The sequence below is a fragment of the Arachis ipaensis genome, chromosome B01 (genome assembly GCF_000816755.2).
Source record: "Arachis ipaensis cultivar K30076 chromosome B01, Araip1.1, whole genome shotgun sequence".
Lineage (NCBI taxonomy): Eukaryota > Viridiplantae > Streptophyta > Magnoliopsida > Fabales > Fabaceae > Arachis > Arachis ipaensis.
The window spans coordinates 134,680,781-134,696,022 of record NC_029785.2 but is presented as its reverse complement, the minus strand read 5'-3'; the positions used below and the strand labels follow the sequence as shown (position 1 = coordinate 134,696,022).

Genomic DNA, 15,242 nt, shown 5'->3' with positions numbered 1-15,242 from the left:
CAACTAACTTTTTTAATTAAGTTAAATTTATAATTAAGTTGGGTTAGTCTAGTGATTAACTCATTAGTCACTAGTTCGCTTATGCTTGAGGTTACACTTTGTGTATACAATAACTCATTAATCAATGACTTAGTACCGTAATAAATTTAAATGTGCTTTAGAATCAAACGTTACAAATAATACCAAAATAGCTACACCTCTTATATATGAGTTCAATAATACTCAATTAGTTCAATGATAACAAAATTAGTTAAATTTTTATATATTACGGTTAAAAAATTTTAATGTCAAAATTAAAAAATTTTAATAATATATTCTTAATAAATTTAATACAATTTAAAACTTTCCTTCTTCTTTCTCTTCTTTTTTATTATCACCTTTTTTTATTTTATATTTTCATAATTCTTTTTATCTTTTAGTAAGAATTTATGTCAATTTTTTAGATAATTTTTATATAATTAAAAACTCTATCTTCCTCTTTTTCTTTGTCACAGTCTTTTTTTTTATCTACTCATAATTTGTCTTATTTCATTTTTTTAAGAAGAACAAAAATAAAAATGATACAATAATCAGAAAGAGGATGGGAGTTGAAGAAATTAGAAAGGAATTTTTGGTGTGTATATACTGGTATTTAAAATTTTTATTGGCAGCGTCCTAGAAAGTTTCACTTTTCACAGAGATAAACTCGAAGCGGTCCCTTTAAATTTATCAAATGTGTAATGATCGAACTTTTGACCTTTTGAATTTAGAGTTCTGATACCATGTTATGAAATCACTCATCCCAAGAACTTAAGCTAATAGGAAAATGTAACACTGATGGTTATATCTCTAATACTGAATCGGACATTCTTAAACCTTCATTGTACACATTGTACATATATTTTATTGGTTTCTTATACTTCCTCTTAGATATATAATCATTAGTGTTATCTTTTCCTATCAACTTAAGTTTTTGAATGAGTGGTTTCATGACATGGTATTAGAATTTTAGAGCTTTTAGTATGAGTGGTGCTACTGTTCTAAATAAATTCTGTATAATTAAAAAAAATTTATTTTTTTAATTATTTTATTTTTGTTTTATTAACTCATAAATATGTTTGCTTTATATTTTTAATAAAAATGAAAAACAAATAAAAAATATGCAATATATATAAAAGAGGAGAGGACAAAAAATAAAAACAACAACAAGAAAGAACGATAATAAAGAGGAATTACATGAAGAAAAAAAAAGTTTATGATTCACTGTACGTGAGAAATTTTTATTGNATGGAGAATAACTTGCTTAGTATTGGAGTAAACATTTAATTCAGTTTTTATCCATTTTTACAAAGGACAAAGTTATTTTTGTCTAAAAAAAGAGACACTTCGATCCTCAATTTTTTTTTTTTGGGACAATACGATTTCTTTGTTAAAAATTTGAGAAAAGGACAATAGGTCCTTGATCTTTTGTCCCGCGGACATTTTCGTTCCTGACCATTGAAAAATACTTTTAAGTCCCTGATATTCACAAAATTTGGACGGATCAGTCTCTCCATCCAAATGCCTCCGTCAGGGACTGATCCGTCCAAATGCCTTCGTGAGGGACCGATCCGTCCAAGTTTTGTGAAAATCAGGGACTTAAAAGTATTTTTCAATTGTCAGGGACGAAAATATCCGCGGGACAAAAAGTCAGGGACCTATTTGTCCTTTTCTCAAAAATTTATTTAAATAATAATAAAAATTGGTTTTGTGACAGTTTTATTTGTATTTTGTGGGGGTTTTAAACCTCCACAAACTATTAATAAATTTATTTTTGAAAAATTCCTTTACGAATGGGGGTTAAGTGAAGAAAAACTATCAATGAAAATGATACCACAAAAAATAGTAATTGTAGTACAAATACTTTTTAAAAGAAAAAAATATCGAATAAAAAATGAAAAAAGAGAACTTTAATGTTGATAATATTGATATTAGTGATGATGATGGTAGAGGAGATATTAATGATGATAAATCAATAAAAATAATAGAAGTAAGATCCATAATAATAAGGATGAAGAAGGTAGTGGTAGTAGTGGTAGTAATTAGCTATATTATTAAAAATAATTTTGTGAAGGTTTAAAACTCCCACAAAATACAAATAAAACTCTCACAAAATCAATTTTTTATTATTATTTAAATAATTTTTTAACAAAGAGATCGTATTGTTCCAAAATAAAAAGGTTAAGGATCCAAGTGTTCTTTTTTTTAGATAAAAATTATTTTGTCATTCGTAAAATGGACAAAGACCGAATTGAGTATTTACTCCTTACTCCTTAGTATTGAATATTGATTAAAAATATGTTGACCAAAAAACCTTATAATACGTTAAAGGTCAAATGTAACAAAGACTGGGAACAGTAAATTGCACTTTTAAATTGACTTCATAACTATGAAATTGGTACATTAAAAATTAAAAAGACATATTAAAATATCAATATATATTAAAATCATGCAAATAATATATTTATATTTATATATAAATACGTAATAATTAGTTTGTGGTGTGTATACACTGTACCAGCATGTTTGATATTTTTATTGGCAGCCTCTTAGAAAATTCCACTTTCCACGGAGATAAACTCAAAGCGGTCCCTTCAAATCTATCAAATGAAGACTTGGGCGGTGAAGGAATAAGGATGCAAATTTTCCTCAACGTGGAACCTGGGTCAATTTATTATAATAAATAATATGGTACCAAATTTATTAGAATATATAAAATAAAAAATAGATACCAAAATATATTTTTTTATAATCTATGTAAATTGTGACAGGAGTTTTGCAGTTTACAAATACACCTAATTTGTTATAGGAGTGTCCATTGATAAATTTAGTTCCCATAACCTGCTTCCTTCTGGAATCTAGAAATACTTGATGTGGACTTGAATCATAACTTTTCACATACAACTTTGCCACTAGTGATGGCTTCAACATCAATGCTTAGTTGCTTCTTCTTACTCTTCTTCCTTCCTCTCACTGCTGCACACACTGCATCATCATCGACATGGGTCAAAGCTGGTTATTACAATTCTGCCAGTGAAATCTCCGCTTCAGACATCAAATCCACACTCTTCACTCACCTCTTATGCGCTTTTTCTTTCATTAACTGGACCAACTATAACATCTTCATCAACGCTTCTGAACTTCACAAGTTCTCAGCCTTCACCCAAACAGTTAAGTCCCAAAACCCAACCGTTTCAACGCTTCTATCCATCTGGGCTGGTGGCAGAGACAACACTTTTCTTTTCTCAATGCTAAACCAATCTTCTCATAGAAAATCCTTCATTCATTCTTCTATTACAACAGCAAGGTCACATGGTTTTCAAGGCATAGATCTTATTGGAGCATCCCCAGTACCGGCTTCGGAGCTTGCCGATTTCGGGAAACTTCTGGAGGAGTGGCGAGCTGCCATAACTTCTGAGGCAAGAAACTCCAGTAAACCAGAGTTACTGTTAGTGATGGCGGGTTACTACCTTAGAGCTTCAGATTCAACGAGTTACCCTTTTGATTCAATGCAGAGGAACTTGGATTGGGTGCATTTTCTGGCATATGATTACTATGTTCCTACAAAGAACAATATCACGGGTTTTCATGCAGCTTTGTATGGTCCAACGAATTGGGACAACACTGATTCTGGTATCAAAGAATGGAGAAGAAGGGGATTCTCATCTAACAAGCTTGTAATTGGGTTGCCTTATCATGGATATGCATGGACACTTGTGAATCAAGGGGAGAATTGCATCGCGGCACCAGCATCGGGACCTGCCACTACAAGGGACGGTTCTATGGGTTATAAGTTTATAAAGAGTTTTCTTAGAAGCTTCGGGAATAATGGAGTTGTTTCAAGATTTAATAACAATTTTGTGGTGGATGAGTTCACAGTTGCAGCCACCGTTTGGGTTGATTTTGATGATGTGGATTCAATCAGAGCCAAAGTTTCTTATGCCAAGGAAAAGGGACTTCTTGGCTACAATGTGTTCCAACTTGCCAACGATGACAATTGGGTCCTTTCAAAGGCAGGTGAGTTTAATTACCAAAAAACATTGCTCAAAATTGGATTATGATCATGTTTTTCAGCATAGCAAATAATTGGTTGTATATTTGTGGTGCTGTGTGTACAATGTTCTTCTTAGTTTCTACAATAACATTTTCATCCCTTCATTTTGCAACAATATCCTGCAGCTCAAGAAGTAGATGAAGATCATCATAAGAGGAGGTTGTTGATAATTGTTCTGCTATCAACAGTAACTGTCATAATTCTGTTGGGAATAGTGTTTTGCTACTGCCACAGAGGTAAGGATGAAGCAAAGTAACACCCTATTAATCATATAACAAGATTGACATATTTTGCAATTTCCCATAAGATTTATTTCTCATTCTTTTGTATTTTGCAGGAACCGCAGCCACCATTACAAAAGCATTATACAAAATAAGGAAATGTTTATCAGGAGCTGAACAAGATCATGTAGAAGGGAATGGTTCTGACTTGACTGCATTCAGTTATCTCACAATCAAAATGGCAACAAATAACTTCTCAAGAGATCATAAACTTGGAGAGGGTGGATTTGGCACGGTTTATAAGGTAAAATTTGAATACTTCAGGCTTTTCAATTCCCTTCAAATAATGCAGTTCTGCTTCTGTTTCCTGGAAATAAACTGTCTTTTTTACCCCCATTTCTTCTGCTCTTGGATAACTAGCTATTCATATACTTATATGTTAATATTTTCAGGGAAAATTACCAAAGGGGCAGGAGATAGCTGTGAAAAGGCTCTCAGAAAGCTCGAATCAAGGCCTAGAAGAGTTCAAAAATGAAATCGCGCTTACGGCAAGATTACAACATGTGAATTTGGTTAGACTTCTGGGTTACTGCACAAAAAGGGATGAGAAGATTTTGATCTATGAATACCTACCAAACAAAAGCTTAGATCATTTTCTCTTTGGTCTGTTACATTACTTGCCCCCCTATTAAATTATTACATGTATACCTCATTCTTTTAGTCTTGCTGGAAAACTCGATCAGAGTTGAAATCAGAGTTTATTCTTAGACCTAGTGTTTTTGCATCTATATTCTGTAGAGTAATAATTCAGAATTAAACTCAATGCAGATCCAAGGAAATCAATTCTTTTAGACTGGAGCAAGCGTGCCAACATCATTGAAGGGGTTACTCAAGGCCTTCTTTATCTCCAAGAGTACTCAAATTTCACCATAATCCACCGAGATCTCAAAGCCAGTAATATTTTATTAGACCATAATATGAATCCCAAGATATCAGATTTTGGCATGGCAAGAATTTTCAGGAAATATGACCTTGAAGCAAACACAAGCAGGATTGTTGGGACATAGTATGTAAATTAGAACTGATGATGACTTATCATGCTTAATCATTCATGTCTCTAATGAGTTCATACTTGTTTTTGCAGCGGTTATGTACCTCCTGAGTATGTGAGAAAAGGCATATACTCGACGAAGTACGATGTTTATAGCTTTGGAGTTCTTCTGTTGCAAATCATAAGTGGGAAGAGGACTTCATGTTACTATGGACCACATGAAAATATGAACCTGTTGGAATATGTAAGTTATTGGATTATATATTTTATTTTCTGTGACTAATATATGTTTCTTGTGTTATGATCCATAAAATGGTTTTGATTCATCATTTCAGGCATATGAGCTGTGGATGGAGGGAAGAGGTGTGGAATTTTTAGACCCTTCATTAGATGATACAACATCAGCATGTAAACTCATGAGATGCATGCAAGTAGCTCTTTTGTGTGTTCAAGAGAACTCTGCAGATAGACCTTCCATGTTGGAAGTTGATTCAATTCTCAAGAATGAAACTGCAGCTATTGGTAGTCCCAAAATGCCTGGTTTTTCAGTGAAGAAACATGAAGATGATGAGAAAGAAAGATCCATAAAATATGTTTCAATTAATGATGTTACAATTTCTCAAATGATACCAAGATGATGATTGCATGGAGCAGAACATGCAATGCAGTGCACAGAGAAATTATATTTACACCACTCTGTATATTTTCCTTTTATAATATTAAAGTGTATATATCATTCCGGTCAATTTAAACCTTTCATAATAATATAATAACTAGAGTGGCCGGTCAATGTCAACTCATCAACACACGTTGTAAACCAAACATATTGCAACCATGTTTCTTCCACTAATTGATTCATCTTCTGTTATTCTATTTCTTTATGGCTTTTACCAATCTAGAAAGGCATCCCATGGCCGACAATAACATTGAGTCACCCACTCGAGTGTTGCAAAGAGACACCTACCCCCTCCTACCTCCTTCGTTGGTTCTTCATTTGATTTGATGAATGAGGCAAGCAAAGGTACGTATATATAACTAATTAAGTTCTCCAACATGTTAATTTTATAATTATGATGATTCACCCATAAAGATTCCGATCCCTTTATGGGTCAAATGAATATAGTTGTCACGGACGGCAGTTGTGAGATCAAAACCTTAATTACTAACTAGCTTGCATGCATGGCAACTGTTTCTGACAGCCCTTAACTAACAACAACATGCATGGCAGTATATAAATGTGAGCTCCATAAATGGTTATTAAACACACCAAAACGTTAGCGTAATCATGATTCACCATATCCTCCTCACAACAGCAGTTATCATTTTCGCTACTTGTCACAAGACAACACTTTCATCACCAGTAAAAGGAATATATTGGTCCGAGAATCAAATATTCCCACCATCATCCATTAACACTTCACTCTTCACCCACGTCTACTACGCTTTCCTCTTCCCAAACAACCTCACCTATGCCCTCCACGTGTCAGACGCAACCGCCAGCAACGCCTCTCTCTTCGCCCTCATCGCTTCCACCGCCGCCACCCGCGCATCCTTCATCCACTCCACCATCCAAGTTTCCAGAATCTTCGGCTTCGACGGTATCGACCTCGACTGGGAGTTCCCTAGGGACTCCAACGAAATGAACGACCTCGGCCAGCTTTTTCATGAATGGCGCCTGGCAATCTCCGCCGACGCCGTCGCCACCCGCCGCCCGCCGCTGCTGCTCACCGCTGCCGTGTACTTCGCGGTGGACTTCTTCCTGTCCTCCACTCCGCCGCACAAGTACCCCGTGGACTCCATCAATCAGAACGTTGACTGGGTCAACGTCATGAGCTACAGCCTTCGCGGGCCATGGGGCAACGTGACCGGAGCTCCGAGCGGCCTTTTCGACCCGGGTCGAAACATAAGCGTTAGTTTCGGGTTGCAGTCGTGGATCCAGGGCGGAGTTGTTCCCGAGAAAGTAGTTATGGGCTTGCCGCTTTATGGGATGACGTGGCAGCTTCAGGATCCGAACGTGCACGGAATTGGTTCTGATGCTGCTGGTCCGGGTCCCGGGTTGAACGGTGCAATGGCGTACTTTCAGGTGGTGGAATTTAATAACCAAAGTGGTGCGAAGGTTGCGTATGACGTTGAAACGGCGTCGGTTTATTCATATTCTGGGAGTTCTTGGGTTGGCTACGATGATCCCTTGACGGTTACAGTTAAGGTTGCTTATGCTCAAGCCCTTTGCCTTCGTGGCTATTTTTTTTGGGCTGCTGGCTTTGATACCAGTGACTGGAAAATCTCAACGCAAGGTAAACAAAGTCACATATCATCGCAAATATAAACAATTAAGGTTAATGATAACCAATCATCGAAAGATCGTAACCATGATATATAAATCATTTTGAAATACGACATTATTTAACCGATAAGAAAATTAATTTCATTTATTTTGATATTTTAAGTACTATTTTTATCATTAGTTCTAAATAACGTTTTTTGTTCGAACAAATGCAGCTTCCAGGGCTTGGATACTTGCATGAGATTGGAGATTGTGTGAAGTTATTTGTGCATTCTTTATAAAAAAAACGTGTTATTTGGACTGTTGGAGAGAATATAAAAGCTGAGCCGAAGCCAAGGAATTGAAAGCTTGAATAAGTGACAGATAAGAAAGGTCTCCAATTGCACAACAGTGATAAGACCATCGAGGCATATTATCTCCTCGTTTAGCTTTTTATTATCTATATTTAATTTACACACAAGATTAAGGCATATTATTCCACATGAATATAAAAGAAAACGGTGCTGTATGAAGCATTTTAATACCGATATTATATTATAAAATTTCTTGGAAAGAAGATTCAAAATTGCTTTGACGTTGATACTATATGAAAAGGTTACAAAGGGAGCAATCGTGACAACTTACTGCAGAAAAACTGCAGATGGATAACTCACAAGAGCCATATACAGTTGCATTCCGCTTCAAAGTATTCTGGTCTCGAGTTGGCAGATTAAAGGAGTGAAACTAATTTTTCTCTTTTTCTTTCAACCATTCAACAAAATTGTCGATGATAACTGTCCAAGCTTGACTTGAGTCATAATTTTCAAGGTCATGGAAGTCTACCTACAACCACCAAAATATCAAATGTTGTTATGCATATGAGTTATGACCTCTTGAAATGAAATTACCCTACTTCGAACATTCAATTATACAATTGAAGTGCATGATTCATGAATAACATAACACATCATAATAATTAAACACGATTCATTGTAGCATAGACCACATATGCGGATAGCAAAATGAACTCCATGAGTGTGTTTGTTGATAGCTAGTGATTTATTTGACAATGGGGAGCGGGGAAAAAAAGTAAATTCAGTTCAAGAAAGTTTAATTTTCCAAATTATATAGTTAGGACCTCATAATATGTCAAAACTTGAGAATTTATAATTTGAAGCTGCAATTAATTGCGATATTAATCCAAACAGAAGGGAGAAGAAGTAAAGCGTCACCTCTTTAAAAAACCGGTAAAAGCTTCTCCATTGATCCATGTTGAGAGCTCTGTAGTCATTCTGGACCTGTCAAAAAGTTGTTCCAAGCATCAGCAAATAGTTTGAAGTATATGGATATTAAAGATAGTTTGATACATAGCCATCAACTAAACTATACAACTCTGCATAAACACCAGGGGTCATCCGGAGAAATCTATTCCATCACTTGGTTTTGTAATAGAGACCTTCCAAGTTAAAGTAGGTAAGGGAAGTACATGAAAAATTTGAAATTTCAGATCATTAACCAAGCATGAAAGTTTAACATTTCTATAATTAAGAGTGAAATTATAAACTAATAAAAATAACATGTTGAAATTCTTCAGAGCCTAATATATTTGTCAGATAGAATATTTACATGTAACTTCACATATTAAGCAAGAAAACATAAATAAGCTTAAATAACTGCTTACCCACCTTTAGATACTCAACTAGTAAATTGACCTGATTGGGGAATTCGGATTTCAGAACAATGTTCAATAGCTCACAGATGGTCTCAATATCTACACTCCTTTGCTTCTCTTCTGAAAGTATTATTCGATGTTAACACCTTTTGGACAGATGAAAAAGAATAGGAGGAAATATTGCAACAAGGGAAAATATATAAATTATATTTCAAATAGAGGCCCAATAAATATAATACTAAGCTTACCTGTTAAACAGTATTGAAATGCGTAGGAATAGAAGTCCTCGAAGCACTCTGGCACCTTCAACTAAACAAGACACATAAAGGGAATAAATAGCACCACAAATCTTCAATCGAGGTCATCCACAGTCAATGGTTAATCTCAACAAATTATCAAGAAATTTCTTCACTGAATAAACTATAACAATACCTCTTTATCCAGTCCTTCAATTGCTTTTTTTAATTTTGGGCGTGTGTCGGCTCCTAAACACTTGAGGCCTCTTCGCCACTCATCCTATATGGAGAAAGAAAAAACTGGCGATCAAGATATATCCAGAAACTAAGTGACATATGGCAGGGAATTCAAGCTGTCTCAACCGATGATGACAAGAATGATGTATTAAGTATGAAAATATTGGTTTGGCCTTGCCATGGCATTAAGCTGCATAGTGTTGTGCTTTCACACAGAAAATCTAAACTTTGACAACCAAATATAACAGGATTGTCAAAATATATAAGTTTTTTTCCTTTTCTTTAAAAAAAAAAAAAGAAAAGAAAAAAACTCTGACTGTTAGATTCACAAACATTTTAGAATAAAACTCATGATGGCTCCAATATTGAAGGGCATCTCAAGGATTATGCATATAAATATTTCACAAAGTTAATGGTTTAAAATAAATCATTTAGCTTAATTGACAGTTAGGAATTAATAATGCATGTTGCAAATCTCAATGTTTTCTGCAGTGTAATTAAATTATCAATGTAAATCCATACTTCCCTCTACTTACCTTGGAAAAATAACCTTGTTTTTCAGCTTTCATTTTCCTGAGACAATCATATATTTATTAATGTTAAAAAGGTCAGTTAGATAGAGGTAAAGAAGAAACTTATTCATCATCAGTCACGTACCAAGCAAATATCAGCATTCTAACATCTGTATGGTTCACATTCACATCATTACAAAGTGCTTCAATTCCTTCTGGACTGACAAACCAAAGTACACAGCATTGTATTAAGAGTTGCATCAACTTGAACCAGGATGGAGGCACAAATTGTCAAACATGAACAAGCATTCATGCAAAACCATTTCCTCTAATGCTAAATGCTAATTCCCACCAATCAGTTATTTGCCGAGTATAGGACAAAATTTTGCAAACTACAATCACTAAAGGAGCACATGGCTAGTAAAACAAGAAAAGTTTTAAGTAAAAAAAAAATTGAAAATAATTCATACATAGTCATGCCAAATTCTCGGCTACGAACCAAATAACAGCAAATGCAGGTGCAGGGAAGATGGGAGCAGGGCAGCAGGCATGATTTCAACATCTAAATACTTACTCAATCAATCCCAGCGTCTTATTCACGTATGATTCAAACAGTTGATCAATCCGATTAAATTGGTTTCCCCTTGGCTTCTTTGGTTCTGAATAATAACATGAAATGAAATAATTACCACCAGAACTCAGCAAGAAGATAGCAGATATTACAAGGGGGAGAAAAAGGAAGATGAAAAGAAAGTTTTCATATTTTAGGAAAGCTATAAACAGTCATTTACAAGTTATAACCAAAGCCTAATTGTTCAGGACAACACATATTGTTACATATTGAGGCATACTTTCTGAACACCTTTATTTTATTTTATTTTATTATTATTCTTTTTTATAATGATACTCAAAATCAGCAGCGAAGCAGAACCAGTATGATTTACCTTGGATGCAGTAATGCAGTTCTTCTTCTACTCTTTGCTTTTGTTATTTTGTTTTTTTTTTTCCTCCTTAAATTACATCTAACTCGATGTACTATTAGCCACAACTATATCTACTTATTTCCCACTTAACACTATCAGCAACTTATGCATTTAACATTCATAACATGTGTCTCAATTATTACAGGATCACAACACCAAGAAAAAGCCTTTTCAATTATATATGGAAGAAAAAAGCTTATTTCTCATTAACTCTTTAAATATTGAAGGGTTTAATGCGCATAAACACAAACAGTTCGTGTTCAACAAAAACAAGATATTAAGATTTGAAATCAATCAAGGAGCAAGGAAAAACCGAAATTCCTTAACAACAGCACTTGTTCACAGACCCAGCAATTAAAAAATTGTTAATGTGAACTTCTTGTTTTCAGCTAGTGAAGTTTATGATGTTTTTTTTTTTTCGCGGGAAGCAATGAGGATAAACGGAAGCACAAATACGAACCAGGACGAGCAGAAGAATCAGCATCAGAAGATCTGGTTGGTACGGCCGCTTTTCTCTTGGGGCGAGGCATCTTCGCAAAATGTGCAATCACAAACAGTTAAAATCGGCGATTGAAATCTAATTGATTCGATTCGAAATCCTTCGAAACTGTTGCGAGTGTCTCATAAACCTCTTATTTGCAGAGTAATGGCGAGCGTGAAGACGATGGAAGAAGCATCGCAGATCAAGGTTTAACCAAGGTTTTATTGCTTCGGAAAAATGCAATCACTTTTTCTTTTAAAATTTAATTTTAAATCCGCATGATCAACACAGGTTCTGTTACATCACTTGGATGAGAGTTAAGATTAAATCTCATATCCACAAATTATTATTATTATTATTAGAATAAATAAATTATCATTTATATCCATAAATATTAACAACACTTACACATTTAAATACCAAAAAATAAAACTAATTTTAGATATTAAAAAAAAAATTATTGACAAAATTATTCCAACCCTAAAATTTTGTAAAAATTTTTAAATTAACCTTTATAACCTATAACCTAATATAACCTACTCCGCGTGAATTTCCAACTATTCACCGTCACGTTTTCAATATCTAACTCTTATCATACCATTCAAATTCTTTCTCATATATTTAATTAGGATATCATTTATTTTTCTTTCTTCTTTCTTGTGTTATTTTATTTTTTCATATTGACTCTATTAAGACTATTTTTCTAAAATAATTTTTGTTTAGTTTTTTCTAAACACTCTCCTTGTTATTTATAAAAAAAAAACTATAACTTTAATTAAATAAAATGATCATTATTTCATTATAGAAAATAAATTACCTTACCTCCTTAATGAATTTTCTCTCTGAAATGCAACTTTCAATTTAATGGAATTAAATAGGTAAATCATTATTAATTTAGTACAAAAATATGCATAACATTTGACAAAAATGTCTCAAAATAATCTTTCTATTGTTTAGACTTTGAAGTGTCATACAATAAGAGGTTATGAATATTTGTTTATTTTTGGTTTAAGTTGAGAATGTCTGCTATTCATGAAGAGGTTGTGGTAAAATAGTAAATAAATTTCAGTGTGAACATTTTTTTTCCATATTTTTTATTATAATAATACTTAATCACTAGAAAAAAAATCAGCTGCAAAAATAAGATAAATAATAATTTATTTGCATAAAATGGTAGTTTCTTATTGACCTTACTAAATAAAAATTTATCCACCTTGATTGAAAACTTCATAAATTAATCTCAGTTAGTTTTTTATTTCGCTAGAACATTTATTTATTTTGGACTGGGCTAGTACTCTACAAAGAAAAGCCTCGTACATTTAACTAAGCCCAACAATGGACTCCAGGGCCCAAACAGTAGCCAATTCAAGATGGGCCTATAACATTCTCTATACTATAAATACCTCTGCAGCTGCCACCAAATTCATTAGGGTTTCGTCGCCAGGAAGGTTCAGAGCAGCACATCGTGTTCCATAATCGGCGCTGAAAAATGGTAAAAGACAATAGTTCTTCTTTCCTGTGTTGTAGTTCTAGCAAGCTTCTGGCTCTTCTGTTTGATTCAATGTTTGATGGTTCTTAATTTACTGTGCAGCCTTCACACAAGACTTTTAGGATCAAGAAGAAGTTGGCCAAGAAGATGAGGCAGAACAGGCCTATTCCTTACTGGATCCGCATGAGGACGGATAATACAATCAGGTTCCTATTTTTCGTTTCGTTCAAATTTATTTGTTAATTTCTTCATCAGAATCTCGGAAATACTGATTGTTGTATCTGTGTGTTTTTTCAGGTATAATGCGAAGCGCAGGCACTGGCGCCGCACCAAACTAGGGTTCTAAGGTGGAACTATCTTCCTCTCCCATTCTAGTTTTGTAGTGGGTTTTAGATTTGTAGTACAATCTATGACATTCGAAGATTGTAACTCATTATCAGTTTTCAACTCGTTTAATTTTCATTTCACAATGGATCTGTTATCTTTTTGGTTTGCTATTTATGTGAAACGAACAATTGTTATGATGTTTTCAATGTGATACTTTGGTGATGATACTCAATTGTCTTGCTTCATGATTATTTAGAATTTATATTTATGATACTATGGATGTTAATTGGTGCTGAATCCGTTATTTATATTTGTTATGATGTTTCCTGAAATTGAAGATATAGTACTTGGTTTTCTAGCTAGCGGTTTGTAATTGAGGATTTCTATGTGTGCTTGTTTATAAGATGTTTGGTTTACAACGTTTGCCGGTTGTTTACTGGTTAAGCACTCGGACACTGATTTGTTTTGTTTCTACTGGTTAAGCTGTTTCGTCACAAATTTGATCTCCCTAAATATTCCATAACACTGGATATGGGATCCATCCATTCCCTAAAATTTTTTTTATCTTTTATTGACACATAAAGGGTCTGCATGCCTATGGTCAATTCGGTTTATCGATGGTATACGAACCCTAATAGAGTTCCTGTACACGTTAATTTTAATGTGGTAATATTTTTGGGGTACTATTTTTAGTTTTCTATGGTGGCTGGAATTGAACTTGGTGTATTGATTACGATGAGAGTAGTTAATATATTTGTAGGGAAGGCGGGAAAATAACAATTACTCCATAGTGTAAATTTCTTGTAAGGTTGGTCAATTATGTGGATTCAAGGGGAAAAATGTTTGATTCAACAGTTATTGCAGAAGGTAAATAGATACTTTAAACCAAACCACGCCAATTTATTCGTATTTTCAGACAATCGAACATTTACCATTTCCTCAAATGTTAAACAACCAATGCTTTTTTTATTTAGAACTATGTATAATGAAAGTTTCAAACGTTAATTTTGAATGACACTATCGGTATGGTTAACTTTACAAAGTTGGGATGAATTGATATATATCTATATCGAAAACCAAGTTAAAAAGGATCCAAATTTGGGTTAGTACACCTGACAAGATAAAAAGGAGATGGAAAAGAAGTGAAAGGGAAAATATGAGAAAGATCATAGAATTCACTTTTGATGCAAAGTGGCCAGTGGGTATGGTAAACTTTACAAAGTTGGGATGAATTGATATATATCTATATCGAAAACCAAGTTAAAAAGGACCCAAATCTGGGTTAGAACACCTAACAAGATAAAAGAGAAGGAAAACAAGTGAAAGGGAAAATATGAGAAAGATCATAGAATTCACTTTTGATGCAAAGTGGCCAGTGGGTACAACCGAAAAAATGACCATTTTTGTACAAATTATACCATTATATCGAAAGTACCTTGCTGATTATTATATAAAATTTGTACACAAATGTGGATGGAAAGTTACCACCACTTCCATTTCTAACCTCTTAAAAGTTTGTTAATTTGCAATAGTCTATGAAGCATGAACACTTTACTGGCACTTTACTGAGTTGCCGTGTACATTACACCTCAGATTACACTTAAATACTATCACGTGTCAGCGTGTCCCGTCTTATTCTTAACATATATTCTTGAAACAAATTTAGATATAATATATATTATTATTTATTAAAACATT

The 15,242-nt window shown here is 33.8% G+C and overlaps 4 protein-coding genes across 8 annotated transcripts; 3 read left to right on the top strand and 1 right to left on the bottom strand.

Annotated features, from left to right (window-relative positions):
* Positions 2,792-6,134, top strand: LOC107640922 (cysteine-rich receptor-like protein kinase 19). 5 transcript variants are annotated; one of them, XM_016344443.2, is made up of 8 exons: positions 2,792-4,035; positions 4,198-4,308; positions 4,410-4,597; positions 4,746-4,956; positions 5,122-5,359; positions 5,438-5,447; positions 5,505-5,588; positions 5,680-6,134. In XM_016344443.2, the coding sequence occupies exons 1-8, from the start codon at positions 2,937-2,939 to the stop codon at positions 5,980-5,982; spliced, it is 2,244 nt and encodes a 747-aa protein (XP_016199929.1). In that variant the 5' UTR covers positions 2,792-2,936; the 3' UTR covers positions 5,983-6,134. The 5 variants fall into 5 exon arrangements, with proteins under 5 accessions (XP_016199929.1, XP_016199924.1, XP_016199922.1 ...); XM_021106113.1 differs by having other exon boundaries at positions 2,795-3,437; positions 3,534-4,035; positions 5,438-5,588; XM_016344438.2 differs by having other exon boundaries at positions 2,794-4,035; positions 4,207-4,308; positions 5,438-5,588.
* Positions 6,329-8,149, top strand: LOC107615453 (acidic mammalian chitinase-like). The gene is made up of 2 exons (XM_016317517.2): positions 6,329-7,638; positions 7,844-8,149. Exons 1-2 carry the CDS (start codon positions 6,630-6,632, stop codon positions 7,867-7,869), a joined length of 1,035 nt encoding a protein of 344 aa, XP_016173003.1. The 5' UTR covers positions 6,329-6,629; the 3' UTR covers positions 7,870-8,149.
* LOC107640913 (DCN1-like protein 5) lies at positions 8,133-12,011 on the bottom strand. The gene is made up of 9 exons (XM_016344419.2): positions 11,708-12,011; positions 10,839-10,923; positions 10,410-10,484; positions 10,289-10,325; positions 9,712-9,795; positions 9,528-9,588; positions 9,293-9,399; positions 8,840-8,905; positions 8,133-8,450 (listed from the first exon to the last, which is right to left on the bottom strand). The coding sequence occupies exons 1-9, from the start codon at positions 11,775-11,777 to the stop codon at positions 8,352-8,354; spliced, it is 684 nt and encodes a 227-aa protein (XP_016199905.1). The 5' UTR covers positions 11,778-12,011; the 3' UTR covers positions 8,133-8,351.
* On the top strand, positions 13,069-13,789 carry LOC107620327 (60S ribosomal protein L39). The gene is made up of 3 exons (XM_016322509.2): positions 13,069-13,220; positions 13,320-13,423; positions 13,515-13,789. The coding sequence occupies exons 1-3, from the start codon at positions 13,218-13,220 to the stop codon at positions 13,561-13,563; spliced, it is 156 nt and encodes a 51-aa protein (XP_016177995.1). The 5' UTR covers positions 13,069-13,217; the 3' UTR covers positions 13,564-13,789.

What these genes read in the sequence shown, in the direction of transcription:
- LOC107640922 (XM_016344429.2), top strand. Translation starts at nt 2,937, where the DNA reads ATGGCTTCAACATCAATGCTTAGTTGCTTCTTCTTACTCTTCTTCCTT. An exon ending in CTTAGATCATTTTCTCTTTG is followed by an intron (nt 4,957 to 5,121) that starts GTCTGTTACATT and finishes AACTCAATGCAG; the next exon opens with ATCCAAGGAAATCAATTCTT. An exon ending in ATATGAACCTGTTGGAATAT is followed by an intron (nt 5,589 to 5,679) that starts GTAAGTTATTGG and finishes TCATCATTTCAG; the next exon opens with GCATATGAGCTGTGGATGGA.
- LOC107615453 (XM_016317517.2), top strand. Translation starts at nt 6,630, where the DNA reads ATGATTCACCATATCCTCCTCACAACAGCAGTTATCATTTTCGCTACT. An exon ending in CTGGAAAATCTCAACGCAAG is followed by an intron (nt 7,639 to 7,843) that starts GTAAACAAAGTC and finishes GAACAAATGCAG; the next exon opens with CTTCCAGGGCTTGGATACTT.
- LOC107640913 (XM_016344419.2), bottom strand. Translation starts at nt 11,777, where the DNA reads ATGCCTCGCCCCAAGAGAAAAGCGGCCGTACCAACCAGATCTTCTGAT. An exon ending in AAGACGCTGGGATTGATTGA is followed by an intron (nt 10,485 to 10,838) that starts GTAAGTATTTAG and finishes TTGGTTTGTCAG; the next exon opens with TCCAGAAGGAATTGAAGCAC. An exon ending in ATTTCAATACTGTTTAACAG is followed by an intron (nt 9,400 to 9,527) that starts GTAAGCTTAGTA and finishes TAATACTTTCAG; the next exon opens with AAGAGAAGCAAAGGAGTGTA.
- LOC107620327 (XM_016322509.2), top strand. An exon ending in AGGACGGATAATACAATCAG is followed by an intron (nt 13,424 to 13,514) that starts GTTCCTATTTTT and finishes GTGTTTTTTCAG; the next exon opens with GTATAATGCGAAGCGCAGGC.